Source organism: Neophocaena asiaeorientalis, unplaced genomic scaffold, assembly GCF_003031525.2.
Source record: "Neophocaena asiaeorientalis asiaeorientalis breed wild unplaced genomic scaffold, Neophocaena_asiaeorientalis_V1.1 scaffold242, whole genome shotgun sequence".
NCBI lineage: Eukaryota > Metazoa > Chordata > Mammalia > Artiodactyla > Phocoenidae > Neophocaena > Neophocaena asiaeorientalis.
Genome location: NW_020172451.1, coordinates 8391488 through 8405297, shown reverse-complemented (window position 1 = coordinate 8405297; position 13810 = coordinate 8391488). Strand labels below are relative to the sequence as shown.

Sequence of the window (13810 nt, the reverse complement as noted above, 5' to 3'; positions counted from 1 at the left end):
CAATAGATAGTTATGCTCATGGAATTTTTGCTGCTGGGAATTTTAGTATAACCATAAACATTTTATACTAAGTCTTTGGGAAACTTTCAGTTGCTAATAAATTTTCTAATATACATAGAAGTCACTTAAAAAATTAATTCTTTGAAAATGTCTTTAAATTCTAAACTCTATTTTATGAGGTCTTTCCTGTGTTTTGTAATTGAAAATGACTACAGACTGTGGATTGCTGCTACACTTACAGGTTAAAGTGGTGACTTTAAACAACAGTGAATAGGGTAGCTCATGTGGCTCTCAGAAAGCTACAGTTAATTTAATAAAAGTCTTATTTATTTAGCTTATATTTTACTTATGAACAAATAATATGCTTTCATGGAAGAATATTACTTGAAAGGCGCAAAATGTAGTAAAATTAATTTGCCCAGTTCCTTGAAATTGCTGTTTTAAGGCTGCTTTTTTGGAGACATTACTGTTATCGTATAGTTGTAAAATGTTTTGAAATACATAGCATTATGTAAATATAGATAATGAAATGCATGTTCAGTTGCAAGAATTTCCAGTGGTATCATGAGGAGAAGGTAGTGTTTATTTCCCCCAAATTTTATGTTCACTGGAGGGTATGGACACAAGTCCTGCCCTAAGCACTGCGCCTTTCCTTACCCACTGGGAGTCTGTGTACTGAGGTTTTGGCAGAAGTACGGGGTGGAGGGGGAGGGAGATTGTAGTAAAGAGGAGGTACAGCATGATGGCAGGCAGCGAAGGTCAGGCTAAGGCTTTTTGCTCTGTCTTCAGCTCTACAAGAACAGAGACTTTTGCCAGCGTGGTCACTGCCATTGGCACCAGAAAACGTCAATAAATATATACTGAATAAATGAAGATGTCAGTAAGTTCCCACAGACTGTTAAGAATCCCTGTTCTGCACACTCACTTTGAAAGTCTGAAGTGGGGTGACTAAAAATCCTAACTTAAGAATATTTTATTTATTATTAGCAGAAGAAAAGTGAATTGGTAACCTGTCATGTTTGACTTTATATTCAGTACTTTCTTAAATATATTCCAACAGATCCAGCTTTAACAGATTCTCCTCTTTAAGTGTCCCTACCTGTAAGCCAGTTGATTATTATTTCGCAAAAAAAAAAAAAAAGAAAGATTTTCTATGCAAGTCTGAACTCTTTCTTTGCTTCCAAGGGCCTCCATAAGATGCCTTTAGCCTACTTATGCATATTTTCTCTACTGTTTGAAGGATCTTCCTGCTCCTGCCCAGTGTCTCTCAGTAAGGTCTTCCATGCGTATCTCGTTTCCTTCCCCCTCTCATGCCTTTGTTCAGGGAAAGAGACCCTTCTTTCTGACCAGGAGCAAACCTAGGTTTTGTGGGAATGCTCTTTAGGAAAAAGAAAATCAGATAACCAACAAGGACCTACTGTATAGCACAGGGAACTCTACTCAATATTCTGTGATAACCTATATGAGAAAAGAGTCTAAAAAAGGATGAATATACATATATGTATAACTGAATCACTTTGCTAACACAACATTGTAAATCAACTCTACTCCAATAAAATTTAAAAAAAAGAAAATTTCAAATACATAATTGGTACGAAAGTGAATATTTATTTACAATGAGGAAAGAAATCACAAAAATGGCAACTTAAAAAACGTTGACAAATAATATTTTATATTAATTTGTATTAATATTTGCCTAACACATTGCTGTAAAGTTTTTTTCCCAACATTTTGTGGCTGCTTACTCTTTGATTGACCCTTCATACTACGACAATTCTGTGATATTTTCTAAAAAGAGATAGAGATAATTCAGTGTTTTCTATAGCATGGTTGACCAAAATATGTTGTTTGTTATTGATAGATTAGAGAAGTTCCTTTCATCTTCACAACCTGTTATTGGCTATATCATATAAATTTGTAAGATTGTTATCAATTTTGGGAAAACCTCTAGCAAGTATCTTTTATAAATAGGCTATAAGATTGCAAGGCTTCATTTTTTTCTCGTATATTGACTACCCTGAAATACTCTTTGAATTGACACGTTTATATCATGGTATGATCTGGCCCTGCACATTTCTGTCAGTATGCACAATGAGTTGGCCCAGCAACATCTTTGTTCACAGGATGGTTAATAGTAACTCAGCCATACATGGAAATGACTGAGAACCACATAAATATATTCCATTAAAACCAAAGGGAGTTCCCTGGCGGCACAGTGGTTAAGAATCCACCTGCCAATGCAGGGGACACAGATTCGAGCCCTGGTCCGGGAAGATCCCACATGCTGCAGAGCATCTAAGCCCGTGTGCCACAACTACTGAGCCTGAGCTCTAGAGCCCGCAAGCCACAACTACTGAGCCCGCAAGCCACAACTACTGACCCCGCATGCCACAACTACTGAAGCCCTTATGCCTAGCGCCTGTGCTCTGCAACAAGAGAAGCCACCGCAGTGAGAAACCCATGCACCACAGCGAAGACCCAGTGCAGCCAAAAATAAATTAATTAATTAAAAAAAAACCCCAAACCAATAAAATATCATCAACACAGCTTTCCCTTTAGGAATCCCCCAAAGGCCTACAGCCACTCTGACTCTATTGACAGGGGGGATCATGGTCGGGCGGGGGGGGAGTTGAGATAGAAAGAGGCTGTGGTTTTGACAATCTGTGTTAAGATTGTGAGGAGAAATACATTGTCTTCGCACATTTTTAAAAATAATTGGTCATTTGGAACAAAGTTGGAGAACTCACACTCCTAATTTCAAAATATATTACAAAGCTACAGTAATCAAAAGCAGTGTGGTACTGGCATTAAGACAGGCAAACAGACAAATGGCAAGAATAGAAAGCCCAGAAATAAACCCTCATATAAGGTCAGATTATCTTTGACAAAGGTGCTAAGACCATTCAGTGGGGAACAGAGAGTCTTTTCAACATATGGCACTGGGAATTTTCAATACCCATTTGCAAAAGAATGAAGTTGGACCCTTATCTTATACTATATACAAATATTAACTCAACATGGATCAAAGACCTAAGCCTAAGACCCACAACTATAAAACTCCTAAAAGAAAACATAGGAAAAAAGCTTCATGATACTAGACTTGGCAATGTTTTTTGGATATGACACCAAAAGCATAGGCATAAAAGCAAAAATAGACAAATGGAACTACATCAAAGTTAAAAATTTTTACGCATCAAAGAACACAGTCATAGAGTAAAAAGGCATTCTACAGATTGTGAGGAAATATTTGCAAATCATATTATCTAATAAGAGATTAATATCCAGAATATATAAAGAGCAACTCAACAACAGCAAAAATCAAATAACCTGATTAAAAAATGTCCAAAGGCCTTGAATAGACATTTCTCCAAAGATGATAAAATAAATGGCCTTTACACATATGAAAAGATGCTCAGCATCACTAATCATCAAGGAAATGCAAATCAAAACCACAATGAGATATCATTTCACACCCATCAGGATAACTACTATCAAAAAAATATATAAAGCAAGAAACAAAATAAATATTGGCAAGGATATGGAGAAATTGGAACCTTTGTGCACTATTGGTGGGATTGTAAAATGGCGTAACTTCTATGGAAAACAGTTTAGAGTTTCCTCAAAAACTCAAAAATAGAACTACCAAATGATCCAGGAATCCCCTTTCTGGTTATGTATCCAAAAGAATTGAAAGCAAGGTCTTGAAGAAATATTTGCACACTCATAATCATAGCAGCATTATTCATAATAGCCAAGGGGTAGAATCAACTCAGGTGTCCCATTGGTGGATGAATGGATAAACAAAATGTGGTATATACAGGAAGTGGAATATTATTCACTCATAAAATGATGGAAATCCTATTAAATGCTACCATGGATGGAACCTTGCAAATACTATAAGTGAAATAAGCCAGTCACAAAAAGACAAATACTGTATGATCCTACTTTTATGAGGTATCTAAAGTAGTCAGATTTATGTAAATAGAAAGTAAAATGGTGGTTACCAGGAGCTGGGGGGAGGGGGAGAAGGGGAGTTGTTTAATGGATATACAATTTCAGACTTGCAAGATGAAAAAGTTCTGGAGATCTGTTTTGCAACAATGTGAATATATTTAACACTGCTGAACTGTACACTTAAAAATGGTTAAGATGGTAAATTTTACATATTTTACTACAATAAAAAAAAAAAGAGATCATCTGGGCATAGTTTCAGGACCCCTCCTAGGGCTTTGGGAGAGCCCCATGAAAGTGAGGGGTCCTGCAGCTAAAGCTTCATTAGCTTCATATTGAAGCATCCGGGGTTTTTTGTGTTCTTTTGGTTTTGTTTTTTGTTTTACTTTTATTTGCATTTATTTTCTTGCGGCATTTATTCTGGTCCGTAAGTTTTTGTTTCTTCTGGAATATCTTTTTTTTCTGTGCAACCTCTTCTTCTGGTTTAGGAACAATCTGTTCTTTTTCAGTAAGGATATCTCAGTGTGGTAGGGAGAGGTCATGTGTGGGTTGATCTGACCATGAGCTCTGTTAAGTCCTGCACCACATCCTGGGGAGTTCATTCACCTGGATGTGCTCAATGACCAGAGAATCTACCCCTAAACCCTTAAGTTCAGCATTACTCTATGGATTATTGAGCATGTGCAGTAAAAATTCAGCACTCTTTTTGGGCCATGGAGCCCCACTGTTTGGCCCGGGCACACCTACCAGCTACACCATTGTAGCAACAGGATGGCACACATTGCTGAAACATCTATTTTGACCATTCTGATTCTGTCCTTCCTTTGAAACTCAACTCAAGTGAGCTATAGTGTCTCAATTTTCTAACTCCTGTCTCTCTGAGGGTTGGAACTATATAGTTAACAATTTATCTTATACTTTCTTGTTGACTGTCCAGTGTCTTATCTCCTAATTATAGGATGTTAAGTGTTGTTTCTTTCGCCTCTTATAAATACCCAGTTTAATAGTATTCATCTATTCATTCTTTTGCTTATTCATTTGGTCATTCATTCAGCAAACATTAATTGAATTCCTCCTATGTACTAGAGATAGAAATAATAACCACATACCCTGCCCTTAAGAAGCTCATAGTTTAGAGGGGGAAGCACCAAGCAAATGGGTAACAATAACAGTAGGGTTTGAAGGTGCTTCCGTAGAGGCATATACAGGGTGCCAGGAAGCACAGAGGAGGACACTGAACTCCAACAGGAGTGTCAAGCAAGGCATCCTCCAGATGCAAATTTGATTTTTGAGGTTTGATTCTAAAGAATCTGAGAATTTTCTTTTAATGTTCCTTAAAAGGTCTGCTAGCATTCTAATTTATAAATGTGTAATAGGAGTGTAAATGCTAACCTTTTCCGAAGATTCTGGATTCTAGTTGTGTTAGAGATTCCACTGTAGTTTTGACTACTATTTCTATCTATATACCTTCTGACTTTGTTGGGGATAAAAATTCTGACAAAACTTAGTTCTTACATTTATTTCTCATCAGCCTTCTTCATCGCTGTCATTTGGTAGTACTGAAGTTGATAAGACTTAGAAAAGCTTTTGCCTTTCCTGTGTTTTCTACACGACAAACTCCTACTGATTCTTTAAGACTCGGTTTAAAACCTTACCTCCCCTGTGAAACCTTTCCTGACTCTCAGCAGTTAGTTCTTTGTATTCTTATAGCGTAACTATCTATATATCTCAATTTATACTTTAATTATGGCAGCTACCATGCTATATTTTAATTATGGATTTACATGTCTCTGTCCTTCAAGGTGTTAAAATCCTCTTTGTACCCTCCTGGGCTTGGTTCTAGCACAGCATCTAATACATAGTAGATGCTTAAAAGATGGTTCTTGACTGAATGAACGGTGAGTTCAGAGTTTGGAGTCTTATTTTTGAAAGGGTGGATTGGCCTTACTGTATACTTCATGGTCACAGATTGCATTCCTTTTTTTTTTTTTTTAATATTTACTTATTTGGCTGTACCGGGTCTTAATTGCAGCACGCGGGATCTTTTAGTTGTGGCATGCAGCATTTTTTTAAAAAATAAATTTATTTATTTTATTTTTGGCTGTGTTGGGTCTTGGTTACTGCGCACAGGCTTTCTCTAGTTGCAGTGAGCAGGGGCTACTCTTCGTTGTGGTGCGCAGGCTTCTCATTGCGGTGGCTTCTCTTGTTGCAGAGTACGGGCTCTAGGAGCACAGGCTTCAGTAGTTGTGGTTCATGGGCTCTAGAGCGCGGGCTCTTTAGTTGCCCCACGGCATGTGGGATCTTCCTGGACCAGGGCTCGAACCTGTGTCCCCTGCATTGGCAGGTGGATTCTTAACCACTGTGCCACCAGGGAAGCCCCCATGCAGGATCTTTAGTTGCAGCATGTGGGATCTAGTTCCCTGACCAGGGATCGAACCCAGGCCCCCTGCATTGGAAACATGGAGTCTTAGCCGCTGGACCACCAGGGAAGTCCCACAGATTGCATTCTTAACAACAACCAGTTATCTAACTTACGATAGAAGCCCCTCTACCACCTCCATCTGACTCCCTCACCTAGAAGTCCACAGTTGCCTTCCAACTTGTCTCTGCTTCTCCACTTAGTCCTCTATAGTGTATTCTCCATATAGAAGCCAGGATGAGCTTTTGAACACATAACTCTGATTCTGTCTCTCCTAAAGTGGTAGTAAGACCTCCATGGGTCCTTGGAATATTTACTTTGGGAGGTTTTGGAGACTTTATCCCACATTATAGGAAACATATTAAAAGGTACCCTCATCCCATATTTTTTTAAAAAAAATATTTGTTTGTTTAGTTGGCTGTGCTGGGTCTTAGTTGCGGCACATGGGCTTAGTTGCCCCACCATCTTAGTTCCCCAACCAGGGATCGAACCCGTGTCCCCTGCATTGGAAGGCAGATTCTTAACTACTGAACCACCAGTGAAGCCCCTCATCCCATATTAAATACGTGATTTTATTTATTTTTGCTATCGTATGTTAAAAGAATTTTAATAATTTTGCTTCTGAAATTCTTTGGCTACAAATAACTGACTTAATTTGTAATCACCTAAGATTTCTTAATAATTAACATATTTAGTATTTTTTACAAAGTGAGAATTATTTTCAAATGTAATGAAACCTTACAAATGCTAAACTTAGTGAATGAAATTGTTGGGTGTTATATTCCAAGGACACTGAAGCATTTATTAATTTTTATGGTTATAATTTTCTTTTTGTATTTTGGACTTGTAAATATATTTTTTCAGGTCCCGAACATTTGCCTAGACCCTTAAAAAGCTTGTAGATCTGAGATATTAAGTGGAGACTGCGTAACGGATAAAATGGCACTGTTCACTCTCCTGCTTTAAAATTCTTTTGTGACTTTCCACCGTTCTTAACAATAACATCCTTTCTGTGGCCTGCAAGACCCACTATGATCTAGCCCCTCCCACCTCCTCGGCTTTGTCTCCCACCTCTCTCCCTTGGTCACCTGGCCTAGCCTCCTGATCATCCCTCTTGTTCTTTCAACACTCAAGCAATTGCTTTTCAGCTCAGCTTAAATGCCCCTCCTGAGAAAAGCCTTCCCTAACCACCTGATCTAAAGTGAGCCTCTCTCAGTTTTTCCATATCCCATCAACTCTTTACTTCCTTCTCAGTTAATTTCCTTCTCCCATGAGGATATTGGCTCCATGTGGGCGAGAACCTACCCTGTTTGGTACTACTGTATCCGCAGCACCTAGCACAGACACAGAGAAAGCAGTTAATACATACTTGTTGAACAAATGAAGAGTTATGTTAATAGATTTTGTAATTTAACAATCCTCGAATTGTTGGTATAAACCCTACATGGTCATAATGAATTATTCTCTTAAAACCGGTAAATTCTACTTGCTAATATTTTACTTAGGATTTTTGTGTTCGTCTTCACAAATGAAGATTGGTCTATAGTTTTATTTTTCATACCGCATCTGAGTCCAGATGGATATCAGGAATATGTTAGCCTCATAGAAGAAATTTGGAAGCTTTCTCTTCTGTCTCCATAAGTTCGGGAACAGTAGAGATAACATGAAATTATCTGTTTGATAGAAGAAAACTACTTATGCCTGACGTAGTTTCAGTGGCTAGTTCTTTGAATAATTATCTAACACATTTCTGCAATGGTTTTCTCCCGTTGCGGAGCACAGGCTCTGGATGCGCAGGCCCAGCCGCTCCGCGGCATGTGGGATGTTCCCGGACCGGGGCACGAACCCGTGTATTGAAGTGTAGTTGATTTACAATGTTGTGTTAGTTTCAGGTGTACAGCACAGTGATTCAATTATATATATATATGTGTGTATATATATATATATGCCTTTTCAGATTCTTTTCCCTTATAGGTTATTACTAAATACTGAGTATAGTTCCCTGTGCTATACAGTAGGTCTTTGTTGGTTATCTATTTTATATATAGTAGTGTGTATAAATTAATCCCAACCTCCTAATTTATCCCCCCCCAACCCCCTTTTACCCCTTGGTAACTATAAGTTTGTTTTCTATGTCTGTGAGTCTCTTTCTGTTTTGTAAATAAGCTCATTTGTATCATTTTTTTAGATTCCATATATAAGCGATATCATATGATATTTGTCTTTACCTGGCTTACTTCATTTAGTATGATAATCTCTAGGTCTTTCCATGTTGCCACAAACGGCATTATTTCACTCTTTTTTATGGCTGAGTAGTATTCTATTATATATATATGTATAGCACATCTTCTTTATCCATTCATCTGTCAATAGACATTTAGGTTGATTGGCTATTGTAAATAGTGCTGGAGTGAACATTGGGGTGCCTGTATCTTTTCGAATTACGGTTTTCTCCAGGTATATACCCAGTTATTTATTTTTTGAAACAAAATTTTAAAAAAATTTTAAGTATAGTTGATTTACAGCGTTAATTTCTGCTGTACTGCAAAGTGTTATACATATATATAAATTTTTAAATTTATTTTTATTTATTTATTTTTGGCTGCGTTGCGTCTTCGTTGCTGCACACAGTCTTTCTCTAGTTGCGGCGAGCGGGGGCTGCTCTTTGTTGCAGTGCACAGGCTTCTCATTGCAGTGGCTTCTCTTGTTGCGGAGCACAGGCTCTAGGTGCGCGGGCTTCAGTAGTTGTGGCACATGGGCTCAGTAGTTGTGTCTCATGGGCTCTAGAGTGCAAGCTCAGTAGTTGTGGCGCACGCGCTTAGTTGCTTCATGGCATGTGGGATCTTCCTGGATCAGGGCTTGAACCCGTGTCCCCTGCATTGGCAGGCAGATTCATAACCACTGTGCCACCAGAGAAGCCCCATATATATAAATTTTAAAATATTCTTTTCTATTATGGTTTATCTCGGATATCGAATATGGTTCCCTGTTGTTTATCCATTCTATATGTAATAGTTTGCATCTGCTAAACCTGAACTCCCAGTCCATCCCTTTCCTACACCCCTCTCCCTTGGCAGCCACAAGTCTGTTCTCTATGTCTGTGAGTCTGTTTCTGTTTTGTAGATAGGTTCATTTTAAAACAAGCAAAAGTTTTTTGAATCAATAAAGATTCAGTCTACTCTTTATGATTTTATCATTGTTAATTTATTTTTTGAGTTCATTACTCATTTTGTAGATTTTTTAGTTAAATATGTTCAGTTCATTATTTTTCAATCATGTTTCCTCATAGAAATATTTTAGTAGTGGTTATATAGTCAGCAAAGGTGCCAACTTTGAAAGATAACACTCATTTGAACGTATAAGTTCAGGTTTATTTGTTTTAAAAGTAAACTCATTTTTTATTACTTTGTATCCTCACTTTGTAATATAATTTATTTTTAGGGCAGTTTTTTAAAAAAAAATATTTATTTGGCTGCGCCGGGTCTTAGCTGTGGCACACGGGATCTTCATTGCAGCACGCAGGATCTTTAGTTGTGGCATGCATGTGGGATCTAGTGCCCTGACCAGGGATCGAACCCGGACCCCCTGCATAGGGAGCACAGAGCCTTAGCCACTGGACCACCAGGGAAGCCCTGTAATATAATTTTAAAATGCTGTCTAATTGTTAATATGAAAACAGTACAATAAATATAACTATATCACAAAGTCCAAAATGCCTGGAAATACAGGGGAAATAGTGCATTTATTACACTTCTTTCTTTTAGATGAACAATTGGACTAATTGTTTTAGGTTTAGAGGTATCTCACCAAGAAAAAGGTTCCTGGAGGTTGAAGAAAATAATTGATCATATCATTTGAAAATAGAGCTAATATTTTGCTTTAAAATGTGTTTGTTTCTCTACGTTTTGTGCAGCTTGCTATAACACAAGGAAACACATAGTTACGTTTATATGATAATATTCTGCATTGAGGAGTGGAGACTTGGCAAAATTCAGTCTTATAAAGAAATTCTGTCCATCACAAATTAAAACAAGGCAGCTGTACAATTTCCATGCATTTTAACATGTTGAGCATGCTCCACATAAGTAAGCTTTCCCTAGCTCATCTGGAAGGTATTGGAAGGATAAAAATAGACTAAATGTTCAAAATTTCCATCCTAGGAGTTTCCTGCTTTTGCTTACAATCTCAATTGTCAGTTCAGGTCCTGGCTCCTACTCCACTGGGGTCTGTGCAAAGACAGTGGAAGCGTTTACGCCATAAATATTCAAGCTGCCAGATCATCTAGGCATTGGCCTCTGCCTGCCCTGAAACAGCTCCTTTCTGGTTCTTCTATCACAGTGGAAAAAGCGAAGGAGGGAGACTGTATAAAGACCCAGAAGCCAGGATGACAAACGTGTGGGATTTAGAAAGGGTTCGTAGGTTCCTTTTCAAGGAACGCTGGGCTTACAGAATCCATCATTTCTGTGCTGGCTGGCATGTCAGATTACGCTTGGTCAGCCCAGTTCATTTGGGAGAATCACACTGTGGAATCTGAGCTTTTCTGGTTCATAGAGATGGATGGAGTCTGATAGTCACAGGGCACTTTTGCCCACTTTCTATGATTTTAGTTACTTTATTTCCTCAAGCAGTCCTTAAAACAAATAGGTGGAGATGATTTTCTGGAAACTATGTGACTTTTTTTCCTTGTATTTGGATAGCACATTTCCTCTGTTCAGCCCAGCACTTCTGAATGGAGGTCTAAGTCATTAATTCATTCATTTATTTACCTACTGTGTGGGGCTAGGTAGGTGTCAGGCCTCACACAGCAGTGAAGGAAGATGTGGTATGTGTCCTTATACATACTGGGGACGACCAATTATAAGCAACTTCTTTGACAGATAATAAATTGCAGTTATGCCTGGTGCTATGAAGAAGTAGTAAGGGAAGTTATGGGAGTGTTGAACAGGAAGGCCTGGTCTAGACGGGGAGGGTCAAGGAAAACTTTCCTGGGGTAATGACTTTTGAGATGGCAAGGATAAGATGAAACAGAACTGCTAAAAACAAAGAAGCCGAGTACAGTTTTAGGGCTGAAAGGAATCAAAGATACCATCTACTGATGGCCAATCCTTACATTCCACAAATGAGAAAACTGAGGCCTGGAAGGTAAAGGGAATTGCCTAACTAAGGTTACACAGCCTGTTAGCCCCAGAGCTAGAGACGCAAACCCAGCATGGTTTTCTTAGGTGGGTTGAAAGCAAGATGCACTGAGTCAGAAGAAGGCTCTTAGGAATGGGGGAAAACAGGTAGGTTTTAAATTTTAGCGCTGACTCTAGGTCAGCTGCCGAGCTACTTCCTCAGGTGGGGAGGGGATTAAAGGTGACTCAGATCTGCCAGCTTGCTGTGCTGTAGCATAGTTTTTATTTGGGGTGCGGGGAGGAGGTACCAAACATACATACACCTGAAACAATAAATGTGGAGTTCAGCTGGGAAACCAGTCACTGTTCTGCAGCTCTCTAGCTGTGTGATTGGGATAAGTCACTTAACCTCTCTGAGTTGGCATTCACAGATTATACTTTGGTATGTTTCCTTTCAGTCTTTTCCTGTGCATTTTAGGAGCTTGTTAGAGATCAGTTGTGTCCTATGTTTTCACCTCAGTCTTTAAAGACGAAAGTCTCTTGTTTGGGTAAGGTGTTGTTTAAGCCCCTTTTTAAAGAATAGTTTGCCAGCCTGTGCTTGCCCAAACATCCAGAGAATAACTGTAGCAAGTGAGCCAAGCTCCAGGACCTGTAAGAATCGTTAGCAACTGAGAACATTCTATAAACCAATAAAGGTTTTTATATTTTGTTCATCTGTTACCCTTATGCTGTTGCCACTTTCACATTCAGTGTGTGTAGGTGGAGAGTATGAGATAACAGCGTTTCACAAATGAAAGTGAGTGGAAAAGGGCCGCTTTCCCTTTAAGGTAGTTTCAGCCCCAGTTCCCTCCCCTTTCCTGATTGACAAACCTACCCAAAGTCACATGATCCGCCTCTATTTGAAGGTCACAAAAAGCTGTTTCCTTTAGAGACAGAGGGGGAGAGAGAGAGCAAGAGGGAGAGTGAGTGTGAGAGTTAGTTCAAGCCAAAATGGCCGACAGAGTCTCTGCTGGTTTCTGAATATTTAAAATACAAAAAAACAGATAGACAAAACGAAATCATTTTTTGGACCTTTTTTCATTTCCATTTCTACCTTGTATGCCTCAATTTGCTGGATTTAAGCACTGCTGCACTTTATGAGGTTGGTAAATATTTTCAATTTTTTAAAACCAATTGATTTATATGGATCTTGTCTAACCGTTTTCACTAGTGGTGTTGCAAATCGACATTTGTCTAGCGTGGAGGCTGGCTTCAGACATTTCGTGAATCTGTGTAAATCAGACCCGTGATGTACTTTTGGTTCGGCATTTTAGAAATGGAAAAGCCTTGGTAAAATATTTGATTTTGAAGTGATTTAATTGCACTTTTAATTTATATGCAGATATTCATCATCGTTTCTGTCTTGCAAATAAATGAAGCTGCGAGTATTTGGAAATTTGATATTTAGAAAGAGGTTTTTTAAAAAACACAGACCTCTCCCTGCCCCCTTAAATCTGCTGCAAAAATTTGCATAAATATAAATGGGTTTGCATTCTTTCGGCTGCTAAGGCCGACAAAGGATCTGGGAGGGCAAGCACTACCACGGGAAAACCTTTTTCTTTTTCTCTCTTTTTTTTTTAAAGCTAGGCCATCCTTCCTAGAGAGATGTAAAACCTAAAATAAGACCTGATCCATTTTAAACATCAGGCTGGGGGCGAGTGAACACCAGGAGGTTTGGGGTTTGTAGATTCCCCTGCTTGAAAACCTCCCAAGCAATGTGTGGATCACCCCTCTCCTCTGCGCGCGCTCATTTGCACTGGGTCTCTGTGTGTGTTCTCAAATATGCAGCCAGATGCGCTTTTATTTTGATTGTGGTTCGAACCAAATGGTGGGACTATCTTGTAAACATGGTGTTTTAAAGGGTATAAACAGCTATTCCTCCCGATTAGGAATTATTTCTTTATCAGTTTCTCCCTGTGGATTGGCTTTATTCGTTTCTCATAGATTACAATTTCTGTTTAATCTTACACAGATGAACTGGGCTTTTCAGCACAAATTCAGCATCTGTGTGTGTAGTTGCCTGTTTTAGCCACGTATCCATTGTGAAGTGGTCATACTGGGTCACCTAACTAAGTAGCTGTATGTGTTACCCCTGAAACTGTGTGTGCAGTGCACTGAAGTTAAATTCCATTACTCCTAATGCAGGATTCTAGAAAGCCTGGGAACAGGGAGGGAAGGCGGCTGAAAACTTGCTTTCTCAGAGCCACCTCCCCCTATCATTGTGCGAGTGTGATGTAATGCTTCTCGGTCTGGTGGGCTGAAAGGAGCGTAGTTTTGATGCGGCGGG

At 38.9% G+C, this 13810-nt stretch overlaps 1 protein-coding gene across 4 annotated transcripts in view; it reads left to right on the top strand.

The window, feature by feature from the left end:
- TNRC6B (trinucleotide repeat containing adaptor 6B) overlaps positions 1-13810 on the top strand; it is a 247528-nt gene that overhangs the window by 103711 nt on the left and 130007 nt on the right. Inside the window, exon 1 of one of the 4 annotated variants that reach the window (XM_024737540.1) lies at positions 12208-12625. The exons of the other annotated variants lie outside the window; for them this stretch is intronic. Within the exon in view, the coding sequence (XP_024593308.1) occupies positions 12621-12625 (5 nt within the window). The 5' untranslated portion in view covers positions 12208-12620. Of the gene's footprint in view, positions 1-12207; positions 12626-13810 lie in introns of those variants that run through there. 4 annotated transcript variants of the gene reach the window in all.